We start from the raw sequence: 19,414 nt of genomic DNA, 5'->3' as shown, positions 1-19,414 counted from the left end.
TAACTGTTTCCCCAAGAGCATGCTGTGGATTCAAACTTTTTTTTTGTATTTTTCATGTACTGTTTCCTAATCTTTTCACTGAGGAGTTCTTGGGACCTAAAGGAATGTTTGGAGTCAAGCTGTAAATTTAGTTCTTAGATTTTAAGTTTCAAACATGACTTTTTTTTGATGGCCATGCCGCTCTAGTACAGACCTCCCTTCTTTACTTCCATGTCACTGTCTGAAAGCCTATAAACATGATCTTACATTTATGGAATGAAAACTTTCTTTTTACCCAAAAGTACATAGTGACATTTTCTGTTCTGTCTTATGCACTAAGTATAAGATTTAACAAACCATTTGTTGATATGTGGATTTACTGAAAACACAAAATAACCAACATAAGTGATATAAAACTGAACCTAAAGCTGACCTTCCCATTTAGAAATAACAGTTAAAAACTATATTCACTGATTTTTTTCTTAATTGTTTTCTAAATAAAAATGGAAGAACCAGAAATACTGGACAGTTAGAGAATTTACCATATTCTCCCACAGTTATCTTGGATCACTCCACCAGCAGGTATGATGTCATTATAGAAGCAGCTGCACTCAGACAAACTGACGCATTTCATGGTGTTCTCATCCAGGAAGGGAGCACTGTCTGGGCACTTAGCATAACAGCCTGTGTGTAAAAATGACCCGCAGTTCATCTCTATTTGCTGAAACTACATTGTACCTTTGTAAACTTACTTCAATGGTTCCATGAACTGAAGTAGATAATAGCAAAACAACAGCATACTCTTAGTGAAAAATATATAAAATTGAAACAGCCACTATGGAGAACAGTATGGAAGTTCCTTAAAAAACTAAGAATAGAACTACCATACGACCCAGCAATCCCACTACTGGGCATATACCCTGAGAAAACAATAATTCAAAAAGAGTCATGTACCACAAAGTTCCTTGCAGCTCTATTTACAATAGCCAGGACATGGAAGCAACCTAAGTATCCATTGACTGATGAATGGATAAAGAAGAGTGGCACATATATATAATGGAATATTACTCAGCCATATAAAGAAATGAAATTGAGTTATTTTTAGTGAGGTGGATGGACATAGAGTCTGTCATACAGTGAAGTAAGTCAGAAAGAGAAAAACAAATACCATAAGCTAACACATATATATGGAATCTAAAAAAAAAAAAAATGGTTCTGAAGAACCTAGGGGTAGGACAGGAACAAAGACGCAGATGGAGAGAATGGACTTGAGGACACGTGGAGGGTGAAGTGTAAGCTGGGACAAAGTGAGAGAGTGGCATGGACATATATACAGTACCAGTTGTAACATAGCTAGCGGGAAGCAGCTGCATAGCACAGGGAGATAAGTGAGGTGCTATGTGACCACCTAGAGGGGTGGGATAGGAAGGATGGGAGGGAGACACAAGAGGGAGGAGATATGGGGGTATATGTATATGTAGAGCTGATTCACTTTGTTATACAGCAGAAACTAACACACCATTGTAAAGCAATTATACTCCAATAAAGATGTTAAATAAATAAATAAAGATGTTTTGTTAAGAAAAATAAATTGAACAGGATTCAGACCCTCTTGCAATGAATATAAACCTGAGAAATTAGAAATTTTGGCTGATTTAATTTTTTTCTAATATGTTTCCTAAAATATTTTAAATGATTTACTACTTTAATGACAGCACGCTGTTGAACATAATGCAAGACTTGGATAAATATGGGTCTTGAAATGTGAATGCCAATTCCAAATATCTACTTTCACAAGGGTAGACAAAGATAACAGAAATCATAATAAAATGGGCTGAAAATATCCCAAAGCCTGGGATTTAACACAGATGTGACTTTTGGAAAGTTTCTGTATCATCTTGTTTTCTTGTCACTTCATTCTTTTTCTCTAAGATATGTAATGCTAGGAATAAGGTAATTTTTAACTGTGAGATATAGTTAATTGGCCTCCATTCAAGTGAGACTATATTATATGTTGCATTCTGAAACTACATTCTCAACAAACTACCTTGTCTAATGAAATGTATAAAGATTGCCAATGCGATCAGATCGCTATGTTCTCCCTATCTCTCTCTCTCTCTCTCTCTCTCTCTCTCTCTCTCTCTCCTGTTAAATAGATAATTTATGTCTAGACAAAATATTTCTAATGTAGAAATATTAATATCATATTAAGATAAACAACTATTCATTAAATTACAAAATGTAAGATACTGAATTGTCAGTATCCTAAAATATTTTCGTTTTAAGGTATCAGTATAATTTGCGTTTCTTCATGGAAATTATTAAAATATGTCTTACCTTCTAAAACTGCAGAAAACTTCTGGCCAATTACTCTATCTTTGCATGTTTTTGCAGTCAGTGTACCACAAGGTTTATAATGCCAGCTGCATTCCCCAGGTGCATTATAATAATCACAGTAGACAGCTATGATTGAATTATATCAAATTACTTGCATTCATTACATGACAATTTTCACCTTTCATTTTCCAAAGCATTTTTATAAGAGTTTTTGAATGAAACTAACAATAAACAGAACTAAAGTATATCATTCTGTCTTATCAAGTCCCTTTGGCTTTATCTAAATTGCCATATGAGCAAAAACAGCTTACAAAAAAAGGAGGGAAAGCATATAGAATCAAAATAGCACTTTTCTTTGACATCTCACAATAAGATTGGTTTGAGGTGGAAGAGTAAATATTAATTTTCCCATTTTTTAGCTATTTTAGGTCATAGTCTATATTCATGGTTTTAATGTCTAAGCTTAAATGAGAAAAATAAATCTCCAGGGAAATTAAGCTTCTTTAATATGTAAATAACAGTTCCCAAATGAGGCAACTAAAGATTTCAATATAATATATAAAGCTGTACATAATAAACTAAATAAAATGAGGATTCAATTTCAACATTTCTCATTTGACACATTATCTCTTATCATACCTTCCTTTGGAAGGAAATGTGTTGACTAATTTCTACTAAAGTTACCACATTCCACACATAACAAAATTCAGTTTATATTCATTTAACAGTTTATCTTGACTAGAACTCTGCAGAACTTTTCAAGATGATGTGTGAGGACTTCACCCAAAAGTGATATATGAGGTAAATATTTAAGAATATATAACTATACCAAGATAGGTAAACAGTTCATTGTTCATTTAAGTATGAATAAGAAATATTTTCCATCAATATTCAATTTTCCCCTGTGAACAGAAGAACTTTTGAAACTAAAAAAGTTGAATTTGATGTACTGTGCCAGGTGCTATACTTTTTTAAATAGGTATTTTTTTTCAATCATAAACAAACATTAACATGTGTTTAAACCTGTCTATGCCCAAGAATATGTATTTTATAGAAAATATGAGGAGAAGAATGGTTGTCTAACAAAACAATTCTGTCTGATTACGTTTTAAAGAACAACAACATATGGACTTACGACAGAGATCTGGTTTCCTCCATGTAACACATACTCCAACCGCACTGCATGCTTCTGCATACATCGCCACAGCTGTGCAGAATCCCAGGTACTTCCCCTCCATGTCACATGCACAAGCTTCTTCAACACATGCATCATAGTACGTACTGGGGTCCACCTAGGAAGACCATGTTAAAGCAAAAATAGAAATGAGATTTTCTTTTCTGATAAACAAGGAAAATAAGAAAACAATGAACAGACTGGGGAAACAATATAACCACACCTGAAAGAGTTAAGCAATCTTGGTTATTCTTTAGCTGTTACTACTAACAAACACTTGTAGCCTTGTCCTTCACAAGGCTAGTTACTCTCTGACTCCATATGAACTACCCTTTGCACCTGGCATTTCTTCTCCCCTGCACTCCCTTGTAGCGCTATTCATTTCAGAAAGAAGGTCACAGGCAATAACTTCAGGGACACCAGACCGGGTTGCTGAGCCACCTGACACCAGCTTTGGCCATGAATTTGCAGAAAAAAAGACATGCAAGACCTTAATTACTTTGAGCCTTATCACCTACCCCAGACCATGAGCCCCAGGCTATATAATCTTTCCCTGTTCCCCAGGGAAGGGGAGCACAGTTCTTGAGGCACTAGCCTGCTGTGTTTTCCCCTTTGCCAGGCAAAGATTAAAGCCATTTTTCTCATTGCTCCAAAACTCTTGTCTCTGTATTTCTTTTCACCATCGGTGCACAGAAAGCCAAGATTTTTGGCATCAAGCACAGCACCTGAGTACCTGAGAGCAAAACCCGTGCCTGTCATTGCTCTCAGAGCCCCACTACCTTATTGTGGCAGTCTCTGAAGGTGCTGTCCCGGATGATCTCACATTTCCGCACAGCCCAAGCTTTACAGTATGGGTTTGAGTCACATGGGAAGGTTTGAGCTACTGTGTCTGAACATTCTTGACTTGTTTTCCAACTATTTCCAAATTCCAGTGCTCCAGCAGCTACTGATGAGTATCTCGTTGTGAAATCATCCTTAAGATCGCCATTGTTATTTCCGCAAAGACCACACACTTTGCCCTATATAGATCAGAAAGGGAACTTTAAAAGTGAGTTATGCTAGAGATATATAGAGAGATAGATAGGTATGGATAGATAGACATATGATAGAGATATTAAGATTGTGTATATTATAAATCTATTTTAAATTCCAAATTTTGAATGGAAACCAGAATCTGTGGATAAGATTCTGCTCCCATTTAATCCAAGATATCCTATATTTCAGTATTGACCAAGATAAATGCCTTAAGAATTTAAAAATAATTATATTCAGTAGCTTCAAATCATACAGGAGTATACTCTTAGGTTCTTAGAATATTTGTTCCAAGGATTACATTAATTCTATCTATACACCAAGCAACCACATATGGCTAAACTAGAATGCTTCAGGTTTATTGCATTTATTTTTCACCAAATTCTATCATCTTTGATTACATTTAATACTTCACGTAAGGTTGAATAGATGTGGAACCTTGTTCTATAACAAAGACTACCATTCTCCCACTTTCCACATTTGAATATGTCTCTAATCTTCAGCAGCAAAAATGATTTTGCTTCTATTGTTATTTGCTTCTGTTATATTATTATATATATGAATGTGATATACATACATTCCAGCGTGGATCCAATAACACAGAAATTCTTGTATTTTTGTCCCAAATTATGGTTATTCCACTTAAAATTTTCAAAATCAAGTACAGGCCAACAGTATGAACAGAGTATGATTTTCCACTGAGTTCACATTCCTTACTTTCCGTAGTTTTGACTGCTGTGATTTTACCATCTTGCAAGACAATATTCTGATCCTATAAATGAAAAGATAGACTTACAAAAACATTAGTTTTATTTGGCGGTGCATAATCTGAGAGAAGAAGAAAGTAAAGAGAAACAGTACTGTACCTGAAGAACAACTATAATTTTTCTTGAGCATGTAAGCCCATCTTCACAACACGGGACGCTTTCAGTTAAAATACGGAATGTGCCATTTTCACGACCACAATAATCCTTTAAAAATTAAATGTTAATAATAGTTTATTTATATCAGGGACATGGAACTCAATTACAATGTTTGTATCAGACAAACATTTCTTAGACAGTGACCCCTTATAATCAATAAATTACCATATGTTTTGTTATGGAATTTCCAAAAGACAGTGGTGTAACTGTGTTATGGGTCTGTAGCCTTTGCTGAGTCCAAACTAGTTAACTTGTTTTGACTGAGTCCTTTTCCCATTACCTCTATACAAGTTTAGAATTATACCATAGATGTATATATATTTAAATTGTGTAAGTCTTAGATTTATTTCTAGGCTCTGCAAATAGCTAGATAAGATGTGGGGGCTTTTTCCTCAGTGATTTATATGAAATTTGATATTCAATCAAAACTAATGCAAAACAATCCAAACTTCACCCATTACATGTTACTTAGGAAGCAGTTTAGGTGTATGGAACAAGCATGAACTCCAGAATCAGACAGATCTAGGTTGAATATAGCATTTTCTGCTTAGTAATTCATGTTGCTTAACCTCTCTAACCCTCAATTTCTTCATCTCCATCATAGGAATAATAATATAAGCCTTTTATATTTTAAATGATTGAATGTAATAAAATATATAAATTCGCTTTGCAAAAAGCACTCGAGAAAATGTAACTGTTATTGCTAATAGTGCTGTTGTTAAAATAATGACACCTAACATTTATTGAGCATTTAGTATGTGCGCCAATATTTTCTCTACTTTGGTTTCAAGTAGGGGCTATTTCCATCCCCATTTTATAGCTGAGGAAACTGAGACACAGAGAGATTAAGGAATGTGCCCAAAGTAAGTCATACATCTGAGAAATGGCAGAGCCAGGAGTGAAATCTAGGTCTGCTGCCTCCAGACTCATTTTTACATTATGTTACATTTTACTGCCTTTGAGAAACATATAAGGGGCCATTTTTTTTTTAATTTCACATTTTGAGAATAAAATACTCCAGAGTTCATCTACAAATAAATAATAAGTAAAGAAAAATTGTGATAAAATACACTTGCAATTACCTCAATAAATGAATACTGGCAGAGACCATCAAAGCTGTAACTTTTTCCATCAAAAGATCTAACATGACCTTCCCCATAGATATGGCAGGTGGTTTGACATTCATTTTGTGTACAGTTCCAAGATCCTTTTATGCAAGTACTAAAAGAGAGCAATGATACAGTGTGGTAATTATATTACATCAAGATTCATATACTCATATTGTTTTTGTAAAGAAGCACAAAACAATGTTTCATATTGGTTTAAATTTTGCAGTTTCTTCATTATCTGATGTTCATCGTACATAATGCTATGTAAAATTTCTATTTTAAAGATAGCTTTTTTTCTAACTACATTTGACCATTATTTTTCAAAATATCCCAGAGTATGACTTCTTTCCCATAAAAATCAGAGCAGATTGTCCACTTTCAAATATCCAAAACAAATAAAGTAGTAATCTTTTATTATGCACCATTTGTTGCAGCCAACCGAGGTGACACTTCCTTGGTCATACTCTTGTCCACCAAAAGAACATGGGCAGTCATCAGGGAAGACACAGTTCCCTTTAGAATTTCGAACCATTCCTACAGGACAGTAGCATCCACGCTTGCAAGGCAAGTTCTCCTACAGAAATAAATATAAAATATACACCATGGGGCACTAGTCTAAATACATCATATTATCAGTTTTAATTGACAATGCAGAAATATACCAAATATACATTTAGAGTCAACATTTGACAAATCAAAATGACACACAGAAAATAATATGACCTTCTAATTACTTTTCATTGATGTTTTAATTTCCTTCTTCACTGAAACAAAAGTTTTAAAAAACTAAACTCTACTGCCATGTTACTTACTTCAAAATTAGGTATGTTCCGAGTGCTACAGGTACTGTCAACTCTTCTCTGTGCCTTAGGATTCCTACAGTCAACATATTCAGCCCCTCTAGAACAATTCTCTGTGGAACAAGGGAAGCTGTTAATCAAGGGCCCCTTGATCTGCTTATTTTAACCAAAGTAGATATCTTAAGCATCATGATTTCAAAACTTACGTAGTGTTAAATCAATGGGAGTCTGGCAAAGAAGAATTCCATCTCGACATATGCTGGAAATAAAAGAAAATGATATATTTTTTTTTTAGGCTGTGCCGTGCAGCATGAGGAATCTTATTTCCCCAACCAGGGATCGAACCTGTGCCCCCTGCATTGAGAGAACAGAGTCTTAACCACTGGACCGCCAAGGAAGTCCTGGAAATGATGCATTTAAATAAAATTCCAGTGACAGCTTCTTAATACACTGTTACAGCAACTTTAACCTCTCATTCATAAACCACCTGTTTTATCACAAATAATAAGACCAATGAGACACAGTCCCCCAGAAGATGCATAAAATGTACCAAATTATAAGATATAATCCTGTATGTATTATAGAAATGTACAAGCAAGGTTCTTATGGACATACAGAAAACTTCATGGAAAAGATGGCTTGATCTTGATGAATGAGTAAGATTCAACAGATATTGCTGATAAGATGTAAAATGTGACAAAGGAAAGAACAAGGTACGTTCCAATGACTTGTTTGATAGAAGGCAGGATACATTACAGGGAGAAGTACTGGAAGTAAGTTACGGCCAGATTTCAGTTAGTCTCACATGCAAGTTTGTTTCTATTCTTTTTTTTTTTTTTCGCGGTACGCGGGCCTCTCACTGTTGTGGCCTCTCCCGTTGCGGAGCACAGGCTCCGGACACGCAGGCTCAGCGGCCATGGCTCATGGGCCCAGCCACTCCGCGGCATGTGGGATCTTCCCGGACCGGGGCACGAACCCGTGTCCCCTGCATCGGCAGGTGGACTCTCAACCACTGCACCACCAGGGAAGCCCTGTTTCTATTCTTTAAGCAACTGTCACCATAACAAAAGTGTTTGAGCAGCTAAGTGACACAGTCAGAATAGTGCTATAGATTTGATATTCTATTGGTAGTACAAGAAACTTGAGACAGAGACAGAGAGAGACAGGGCAAAGAACAGCCAAGTTAGCTCTCACAGTAGTGCCAATAAGAGGTCTTAGAGGTCTGAAACAGGATAATGATGAAGGCAACCATAATTTGGAGGTGCTGGCCTAAGTTTTATTAAAAAGGTAATGTACGGATTCCCCAGCATCTGTAGGGAATGTATCATTACCAAACCCCAACCAAATGTTTTACATGTTTGATGGAAAAGAGTTGATACACATCCTTTCCTTTAAAATGACCAAGAGAAATTATTCATTGCTAAGTGATATCTTTATGGAACTAAAGAAAAGAGAGAAGGTGCATCCAAAGTTTTTTTGGAACAACTGCTTCAATTTTGCAGTTATGTTTTTAAGAATTGCTATTTATTTGTATCGAATTAGAAATGTGGATAGACTACTTTGCCCAGACTGCAGAAATCACAACCTTCTTATCCATTACAAAAAGTTACAATTCTTCAGCACCTCCTACTTCCCAGGAACAAAGTTCAAACTCTTGAGTATGCCCTGGTCACTGCCTTCTTTTCCAGCGTAATCCTGTGCAGCAACAACCTGCATGTGCAATACTTTTTCAAACATTTCCTACATCAGTTCATTCTGTTTACTCCACTAGAAGTCACTCTTCACAACCCAATTTTGTCTGGAAGATTCATCCCTTAGGAAAACTGAAATGCTGGTCTCCTCTGAGAAGTTTTTTATCTCCTGCAGTAGCAACTGGCCCTTTTTGGTACCATATGATAGTATACAAACCTCCTTGCAATATCTGAGTCCAAGACAATGCTCACTCATCTTTGTAACTCCAGGGCTCAGCACAAAGCATGGCACACAGTAGATATTTATTGAATAACTCTTTGTTGAATGACAAATGCTGAGAGACAACTAGGAAACATTGAATATAAAATCATTTTGCATTGTCTGTATGTAGTAGCTTCTAGAATATTTTTTCTACTGTCATTTAAAACCAAACAAGAGTGGGATAAATCAGCGATGGCCATTACAGTGTAGTGAACATTCCAGGTAAAAGAGGTAATATCAAACTTTAATAAGAAATACAAAATTTTAAATATGATAGGTCTAAAGAAGACTTCATACTAGCAAAAGACTATTTCTCTGAAAAGCACAGTCCCTTGATTTCAAAGTCATAACAAGTATATTTGTAATTTCCATACCATTTATTGTCATCAATATGAATGAGTTTGCCTGGTTGTATGACCTCGTCATTTATGTAGCAGTCACACTGAGATTTTGGAACACAATTTCCTTCATTAGTCTGGTACATTCCATCAGGGCAAGTGCATCCATCAACTAGAACATCTTCCATATCGCAGCTCCTATCTCTCTCTGACAATGATCGGCAGGAACTATTGCAGGTTTTAACATTGTACCTGAAAACTAGGCCACTTGGACAAGATTGATCTGTTGGTATAGGGAAAAATAATCAACATGTAAATAACCAGGAAAATTAATAATCTTACCTCAAGTTGATGTTTATAGGTAGTATAGTGAATTAATCATAATTGAGATTATGAATAATAGAGGAAAAGGTACCTGTCCTTTTTTCATTCTTTTTTTCTGTCATTATTGAGACACTACTATAATGTTTACACATTCTGCTGAGAATAAAGCCCATAAACAAGATAGGCAGTACACTGCTCTCCTGTAGCTTATATTCCTGGGGAAAGGACAATTGTGCTGCATGCTAAAAAAGCAAGATAGGAAGCTCTAAGTGTGTACAGCTGGGAACCTGCACTTAGTGAAAAGGAGGGGGTAGATGGACAGCATGAAGACAGCCTGGAGAAAGGTAATTCTATGTCTGGTAATTCTATATCTAAATTACAAGAGAGGGAAATTCTTTCAAAAAGCAAGTAGAAGAATAGAAACTATAGGCCCAGAGACAAGTAGCCTTTAGAACTTGCACGACCCTTGTAAGCAGTTTGGTCTTTAGCCTAAAAGCAATGAATTGCCATTGACTTGTTTTAGACTGGAATGTCACATGATCAGGTTAGTTTTATTTGGTTTTACTTTAAAGATTATACTGATTTCTCTGCAGAAATTGGATTAGAGGGAACCAAGACTGGATATTAAAGGAGGTTATTGCAATCACCCAGAAGTAAAAGTGACAGCTTTTGAACTAGGTTGGTGGCAAAAGAGATGGAAAGATATGAATATATTTGAAAGAAATTTTGGAGGTGAACTTGGCAGACCTTACTGATTAACTGGATATTGGCTATGCAGTATTAAGATTTATCTATAGAGATGTGTTTCTACAAAAGTTTTTCTTTTTTGTAAACAAAGTACTTCTCTGAAGTCGTATTTGAATAGTGCAATAAACATTTTTTTCCATTAAATGAAGGATTTATCAGCTTTCTAATAAGAATTTTTTTCACTTTTTCTTTACTGAGTACAGTTGATTTACAATATTGTATTAGTTTCAGTGTACAACACAGTGCTTCAAAATTTTTATAGATTATACTCTATATTTATCACAAAATATTTGATGCATTTCCTGTGCTATACAATATATACCTGTAGCTTATTTATTTTATACACAGTAAATTTGTACCTCTTAATCCTCTACCCCTATATTTTCCCTCCCCTTTCTCCACTGGTAACCACTAGTTTGTTCTCTATATCTGTGAGTCTATTTCTTTTTTGTTATATTCACTAGTTTGTTTTATTTTTCAGATTCCACATAAAAGTGATAACATACAGGGCTTCCCTGGTGGCGCAGTGGTTGAGAGTCCGCCTGCCGATGCAGGGGACACGGGTTCGTGCCCTGGTCCGGGAAGATCCCACATGCCACGGAGCGGCTGGGCCCGTGAGCCATGGCCGCTGAGCCTGCGCGTCCAGAGCCTGTGCTCCGCAACGGGATAGGCCACAACAGTGAGAGGCCCGCGTACCGCCAAAAAAAAAAAAAAAAAAGTGATAACATACAGTATTTTTCCTTCTCTTTCTGACTTTAGTGTAATAAATATTTTAAAACAAAATAAGATTTTTTTTCTGGCCACGTGGCAAGAGGGATCTTTGTTCCCTGACCAAGGATCCAGCCTGTGCCTCCTGCAATGGAAGTGCAGAGTCTTAACCACTGGACTGCCAGGGAAGTCCCCAAAGTAAGATTTTGTAAACATAGTAGTTGAGTCCTTAGCTTACTAATTTATTTTTTCAAAATAAGTTATTAATATTTGACTATGAGTTAAAAATGCATGTCAGAACATTATTTATATTTCAGCATACAAAAGTTGAACAGAAACATACATTTATATATAAATGCATATATATTCTGTTCTTGTTAAAATATGAATGTATTTAATCAAGATAGAAGAAATAAACCAAGAAGTAAATATGCAAGGATTGCAAAAAACATTTTTTGAACAAACATAAAATCATCTTTGAAAGAACAAAGTACAGACTTGTAAATACACATGCTTAAAGTACACCTAGACACACACACTCACACATAACTTTTGTAAAATTGAGAAGAAAGTAGAGTTATCTAAAGCCTCTGCTTACCACAAAGCCCAGCCCTCCATCCTATCATGTAAGTTTCCTTCTCAGCACATGCTTTCACATAGTTGCCTAAAATCGTGCACAGGCAGTCTTGACTATTTTCACAAGTACAAGTATATTTTTTGCATTCCTTTAAAATAAGAAACAAATTTATATTACATTATGAAAATATTCAGAACAGGAAAACTGTGTATAACAAATCAGTTCATAACCACTCCTCTTCCCTGAAAAATGTATGTCCTTGAAACTTTTGGAATTACGTCTTTTCAAAAATATACAAAATAGCAAATCAATTATTAAATGAGTTTTCCAAGAACTTAGAAAAGACAGAAAAAGAAACTTATTCAAGACTTTTCTCATTTTGGGTTATTTTCCTGTACCTCTTTTTGTTTTGAGTTGGTATATCTAACAATTGAATAAATTAGTATAATCCAATGTTAAATTTAAACATATATCTTAATCTACTGACAATGGCTGCTATTTGAACATTTTTAATATCTCATGCTTCTTTTAATATTATCAAAATATTTCTCAAAAAAAGCTGTTAATATCAGACCCTCACATACCTCTTGATATGGTTTAGGGTCCACAACTGAATGGCAGGAAGCAAAAGGCCCACTCAAATCAAGAAGAATTCCACAGTGCCTTTCAGCAAACCTTTCTGGAAGAAAATTAATGAACCACATATTAGATCAAAACTGTCATAATTTTTTGATTAAAAGAGAAAGTGTAAATTTTTAACTTTTGTCTTTATTAAAACAATTGTGTTTTTAAAGTGTTTTGCTATAATTTTTTATCACTATATACAAAAATAACATGATATAATCAGAAACTATTTAAACTTAGAGGCAAATCTTTATTAGCTTTGGACTTTTATATTAAATCAGTTAACATTTTTCTGAAGGGCAGTTTCTATATAAAAATATGAATAAGGGAACCAGAGTATTTATTTACGTATCTTTTAATTTAAAATACATATTTATGTCAAATTATGAAATGTTAGTACTGTCACCCAAGTAGGTCAGATCAGTGTTTCTGAAGGTCATACATTAGGACAACCAATATAAATAATTCAGATATGCTAATTTTATTTTTAACTGCTTAATTGATATTTGGTTGATTTATAAATAACTAGTCTCAGATTAAATTAACAGAAGAGAAAATTCACAAAAATAGCATCTGAGTAGGAAATGTTTTGCTCAGTGATCTGCAGATTCTTAAGGATGATGACCATGACTAGGACAAACATTACTAAAATTTTTTTTAACTATTTGTTGATTGGCCTTTAAAAGTTACTGTCACCAGGAAGCAATAAAGGAAGATGACTGAACCTATTTAAAGGACATTGAGGCCAATTATGAGGCCAAACTTGCAACCAGGTTTCACTGTTTTTTTGTAAACATTATTAACATCTTATTAAAGTATAGTTTAATTTTCTGTATTTTATTTTATTAAGTTATATATAAAACACTGAAAATTGAGTCATTTACATATCTCTCAAAATTGTTAACATATAGTCTGCTTAACCTAAATTGGCTTGGTTTCTATGAGATATATATGTTTTTTACCTATGCTCATTTTTTTCATTGCAACACCACAAAACAAAATAACAACAATTAAAACCGTGAAATATGTATTACCATGTTGATGTTAATGCATTTACCAGCTCATCTTTTAAATCAAAACAAATAGATGAAACTTTCAAAAGGAATCGCTTTAGTAATTTTTAAATATTATTAAAAACTGATCAAATATTTGTTTCAAATATGCAGATTAATTTAGAAATAACTAATTAACATATCATCATAATACATCTTAACTTACCTTCCGTTGCATTCCATTACTTATGAAAGAAGCAACATAAAGTGAAGTATGTATTAAAATCAGCAATACTAGGGGAACAATCAGAGAAAGACTTGGACTCAAAACACTTGGATTACACCTTATTAAGAACACCCTATCTAAACTCCATTATCACCATCTACATTAATGGAGATAATAACCTCATCTATGTCCTTCATGAATATTTGTGGAAATAAATTGAACTAATAGGTATGAAAGTATTTGGTAAGCTAAAACATGAGCTGAATCATACAAGTGTACAGTTTTCCCATTAAGATCTATATTTGGGGTTTGGTATACATGATGGCAATGGTTAGGAGACCTGGATCTAACTATAGCTGCATCATTAAGTGTCTCAGTAGTTACGGTGAGTCTCGCTATTCAAAGAAATGATGACTTCTACAACTAAATAAAATAGGAATACTAATAAACTAAGTAATAGGTAAAGTCTCATCTAACCCTATTATTCTATAACCGTGGAGAAAACTGTATAAGGAAGAAAAGAGTTAGTACAGAAAAAGGCAGCTGTGTCTTTTCCTCCCTCCATTTCCCAATGAGACATGTTTTCTAAGAGTGTCATCAACCAGCCCGATTGTTTCTCCACTGTTCCCTCTAAAACTGGGACAGTACAACAAATGCTAGCTGAAACCAGGATTATCTGGTAGTCTCATATTATTACCAGAATAAGTTTATAATTCCAGTACCAAATATCTAATTACGGAGTTTGATGTTCAATTAACATTACCTTTTTCTATACTGACGCATGAAGCAGTGTTTCCTTTAGGACAAGGCATCATTTCCCAAGAATTAGCAAATGCCTGAGATGTCTTCTCTAATATATTCTGACTTGACATGAAATCATCCTCTGCTCTGTTGTTGTAGGAACCACAGAGTCCTGTACAGAGCACAAAACAAATTTTAGCATTTTCTCATCTTCTTTTTGGATTCATATTCAGTTCTTTGCTCAAATCAAAACATGTATAAGCCACCTGAGAGTATTGTCTTTCTTATCTGGACCCTTCTGACCCATGAGTTACATTTTTTTTCTGTGTATAAATGTCACCTTCTTAAGCAAAAGTATATTGCAAAAATTTAGACGGTTTTAAATGAGTAACTGTAGGATTTGCCATCGTTTCTTTGTTTTGTTTGATATTTGAACAGTATGTAAGAGCTGATTTCTATAACAGAAAAACTCAGTAAAAGAAATGTAATCTACGAGCAGAAAGACAAGTTATAATAGCTTGTATTTGAAACTTGATTTTCAAAAGATTTATATGTATAATATTTTCATTTATTCTTCTACAAGTCAAAGCTTTAGTAACATATATTAGCAAAATGAAATAACAAAAATTATCAAATCTCACTTAATAAATCCTTAATTTAAAAACCTTAAAAATTTTAAATTGTTGAAAACCATTAGGAAATAGATTTTGTAATAAATAAAGCTGTCCTCACTGTATGTTAGAATTATTTTACTGCAATATGGAAGGAAAGATTAAGTAAAATGCCTTATGGTCTAATGTCATTAATTGAGACAACTGAAAATTACACTAGATGGTTACAAGAGCGCCTTGGAAATAAAAACATATCTAGACGACTTACCTACAGTGTCTGTGAATTGGTTGGGTGGCATGGAAACATATAATTGCATCACAGGAACAATTTGTATTTGCAGTTTTCCATGAAAGTATGTTTCTGCTTGAAGGTATGAGGAAGATGCATTGGAGATCTGTATTTTTTCTGTTAAAGTAATAATTTATATTAATAGCAACAATTGACATATTAAACAGTTTTTGATTTCTTAAAATGCTTTTATACTTTAATAGATTTTAAAAAGCAGAAACATTTAATATCCTTAAAGATTGAATAAATTAATGCATTTTATATTTATTTTAAAATGTCATTATTAAACTTACCTGAATAATAATAACCTTGATTTCTAATCTTGTCATTTGTGACTGTTCCATCTCTATTGAATATGTATTTTTCAACTGGAACAAACTAATATTTAAAACACATTGTTAGTTCATATTAATTTACAATATTAATTCATTTTAGTGTAATATATGAACCTGAAATTTTTTTCCATAAAAGTTTAATTGTAATGGATTAATTTATAAATATCTAAAATATAGATCATTTTTAAAGCATTTCTTTTTTTTTTTTTTTTTTTGCGGTATGCGGGCCTCTCACTGCTGTGGCCTCTCGCATTGCAGAGCACAGGCTCCGGACGCACAGGCTCAGCAAGCCCGCTCCGCGGCACGTGGGATCCTCCCGGACCGGGGCACGAACCTATGTCCCCTGCATCAGCAAGCGGACTCTCAACCACTGCGCCACCAGGGAAGCCCTAAAGCATTTCTTATATCAATTCTTTGAGGAGGATTATAAAGGACTTTTCATCCCTGATTTGTAGATGAGGAAACCAAGACCCAAGAAGGTAACTTGGATTTCCAAAGGTCGAACCACTTGTAAGTACCAAAGATCAAGCTAGGTGACCTCCCCCCCATATAGGTCATCTCCACTTAAAATGATAATTCCAAATACATGAAATTCTAAACAAATATAAATGTCTTCTTAAATGGGCCATAGATTTTAATAATCGAATAAGCACATAAGGCTGACCTGTAATTAGCACATTAGTTATGTGTCTACGTTAATTTTGATATACTTAAGGATCCTTGGAACTATCCAGCTCTTCCAGAGACTTTACCAATCTTACTTATGCTTTTAATTTACACAGTAAAACCTCTCTTTTACAACCTGAAAATTCTGAATTTGTGGAGTAACTGATTCGATTTTGCTTTAGGAATCTGATTACTTACCGAATTCAAGAGGAGTGTAACACTATTTAAGCATGTTCCTGACTGACCACTTGGACATGGACGAAGCTCAACACTAACAGACCAATCTTTATCCTGTTAAAAAATGCATTTCATGTAAATGTTTATTAAAATGTCATTGAATATATGCTATTACTATGTGATTCATTCACAATGCATGTTTGCATTTCAAATATGCAAAAGGCTTACATCTTATCATTCTGCTCTGAAACTAGAAACCTAGTTCAGTCAATGGCACAGTCTAGGATTGGCCAAAAGCTTTACAGATGGTTCAAGTTTCTTGCATCTAAGACTATTTAAGTAGTCTATAACTGGTGGATTTTCATAACATTATTTTTTTTTTCTTTTAGCTTTACTTTTCGTCTTCTCCAAAGAAATTGTGCTGCATTATTGAGACTAATAGGACTTAGAGGGAACATAGCTTGTTTATTCTCTGGAAAAATCCATGATGTCAACTTAAATCCAATGAGAGAGGTATTTAATTTGTCAACCCATAATAAAAGTCATGCCAAACATTGACTTCAAGTTTTCATTTCAAGATCTAGGAATCTCTAATCTATAAAAAGCAAATATTCTATATATTTTGACATATTTCCCTCTCACTTTGCCCATCCCCTATTCTCATGGATTATGTGAGGAGTATTACAAAAAAGGAAAGAAGATTTGGAAAACTGGCTTTTGATAGCAGCAACTACATTTTTCAGATTACTGGTCATTGACCCACATCTCTCACTTCAGGAGTCACAAATTCTGCTCATCTTTGTTTCTGACCAGGAAGATTCAGTAAAATTTCCTGTTCTCATGCTAGCTAAAGGTACAAGCTACGAAATAGAATCCCCCTTTTATTGAACTTCGGATTACTTAAAATTTTAATATTGAAAAGAGTTTAAATGTAAGGATAACCTCTATCATACTGTTATATTATAAAAACTAAAAATAAATGTAAAAGAATAATGATGAAAGAGGAAGATCCTTTATGGAATGTAAAAGATAGTTTCATTTGAGGCACTAATGAACACATGCAAAGAAAAGTAGAAAAAGGAAAACTTTTCCCAGTGTATTTAGAAAATTATTAGTAATGAAGGAGATTTTGATTGTTTTTGTTTATCAAGAATTTCTAAGGAGCACAGGTTATAATCATTGTCAATGTCAATATGTGACCGAAAGCAGATACTGAAATACATAACCAATGATTGAAGGGATGTTTGTTATTTTTAATAGTAAATAAAGATGAAGATTGTGTTTTAAAATGGCTGAGAAATAGTTTGATGTATCAGTTTTCTCAAGTGTTGTACACTGTTACGTACATGGATGGCCAAAAAGTGACAGTTTCCATGATGATTGTATTTAACACCATCAAAGGTGGTAATCAAACTTCCTTCCACCTTACATCTTCCAGGACATAGCATTTTAGTGCAAGACCACTTTGCTTCTTGGCATGTGCTGTTAAAATGCAATGGTTATGTTAAAGGTCATCAATTATGTTTTCTCTATTGTGAAAATAAATAACACAACATTAAAAAATCATAACTTAATCTACGACATCTAGTTAAGTTTTCTTACACCATTTTCATTCCCCACACAACATCTCAGCTTTGATAAAATGTCTCATTGACCATGGTATCCTGGTATTTTAAAAGACTCTAATTCCATTGACCAAAATAATAACTTCTGCCTGCATTAAACATATAAAAACTTGTAAACTGGATTTCAGGAGTTTGTTTAAATGGAACACATTTCACTATTAGTATTAAAACACCTGTTACATGCCACATTATAGACCTGCGCTGTCCAATATAGTATAGAGACATAGCTACTGATTATGTGAAATGCGGCTTGTCAGTCCAGATTGAAATCTGCTGTAAATGTAAAATACACACAGACTTCTAAGACTTAATATGAAAAAAGATTGTAAAATCTCTCAACATTTTATACTAATTTCATGTCGAAATGATAATATTTTGGATATGTAAAGTACATGATTATAATTAGTTCCACTTGTTTCTTTTTGCTTTTTAAAATGGATCAACTAAAAGTGTTAAATTATATATGTAGGTCGTATTTGTGGCTCACATTATATTTCTCTTGGACAGCACAGTTCTACACATTCAATAAATCATAGCTCTTGTTATTCATAATTATTATTAATATATTATTACCAGACTAATAGAACATTGCCTATTTATTGAGAAAATATTACAGTATTAATAATATATTAGTTTTCATTTAGTCAGTTTATTTCCTCACAAGGACACAGTACATTCTAGAAAGTCCTCTGAAGTCCAGCAGATATGTGGAGTTTCAGAGAAAAGGCATAATGAGGAACAGGGAAATCTGTCTGGTCAGAATATTGTTCCTGAACGCAGAAGGAAGAATCAAGCTATTCAACTAAAAGAGAAATAATCTACACTAACGTTTGGCACATTAAAATCCTATCTGGAGGTTTGGAGAGCACTGGTTTAATGGAATACAATTAGCAAAGTTTATATTTTTGTTATTGCTGTTGCCTCTTCTTCCCTTTCTCCCCCTCACCCCATTCCTTTCCAGCCTTACCCAAAATTTGCAAAGCAACTTTATTTTCCTTATGTAATGTAGTAATGTGGATAAGCTTTACACCAATACTTCTTGTGGCCAAGGTGACAGAAAGTACCAATAAAATGTCAAAAGTATAGAATCTAAAAAAAAAAATCCTATCTGGATTAAATGTATCTTC

General features: G+C 34.0%; 1 protein-coding gene across 1 annotated transcript in view; it reads right to left on the bottom strand.

Moving 5' to 3' along the window:
- The window catches only part of MUC19 (mucin 19, oligomeric), a 90,534-nt gene that overhangs the window by 66,478 nt on the left and 4,642 nt on the right, over positions 1-19,414 (bottom strand). Inside the window, exons 7-24 of the mRNA XM_049694431.1 lie at positions 18,009-18,144; positions 16,684-16,776; positions 15,778-15,862; positions 15,464-15,601; positions 14,607-14,756; positions 12,586-12,680; positions 12,023-12,149; positions 9,682-9,928; positions 7,561-7,613; positions 7,367-7,467; positions 6,977-7,128; positions 6,528-6,666; positions 5,389-5,493; positions 5,100-5,294; positions 4,270-4,509; positions 3,452-3,608; positions 2,317-2,442; positions 522-663 (exon numbers count right to left, since the gene is read on the bottom strand). Of these exons, the coding sequence (XP_049550388.1) occupies positions 522-663; positions 2,317-2,442; positions 3,452-3,608; positions 4,270-4,509; positions 5,100-5,294; positions 5,389-5,493; positions 6,528-6,666; positions 6,977-7,128; positions 7,367-7,467; positions 7,561-7,613; positions 9,682-9,928; positions 12,023-12,149; positions 12,586-12,680; positions 14,607-14,756; positions 15,464-15,601; positions 15,778-15,862; positions 16,684-16,776; positions 18,009-18,144 (2,481 nt within the window). The remainder of the gene's footprint in view (positions 1-521; positions 664-2,316; positions 2,443-3,451; positions 3,609-4,269; positions 4,510-5,099; positions 5,295-5,388; positions 5,494-6,527; positions 6,667-6,976; positions 7,129-7,366; positions 7,468-7,560; positions 7,614-9,681; positions 9,929-12,022; positions 12,150-12,585; positions 12,681-14,606; positions 14,757-15,463; positions 15,602-15,777; positions 15,863-16,683; positions 16,777-18,008; positions 18,145-19,414) is intronic.

Source organism: Orcinus orca, chromosome 11, assembly GCF_937001465.1.
Source record: "Orcinus orca chromosome 11, mOrcOrc1.1, whole genome shotgun sequence".
Classification (NCBI taxonomy): Eukaryota; Metazoa; Chordata; class Mammalia; order Artiodactyla; family Delphinidae; genus Orcinus; species Orcinus orca.
Note: the sequence above shows the minus strand (reverse complement) of the source record. Positions and strands in the feature narration are given on the sequence as shown.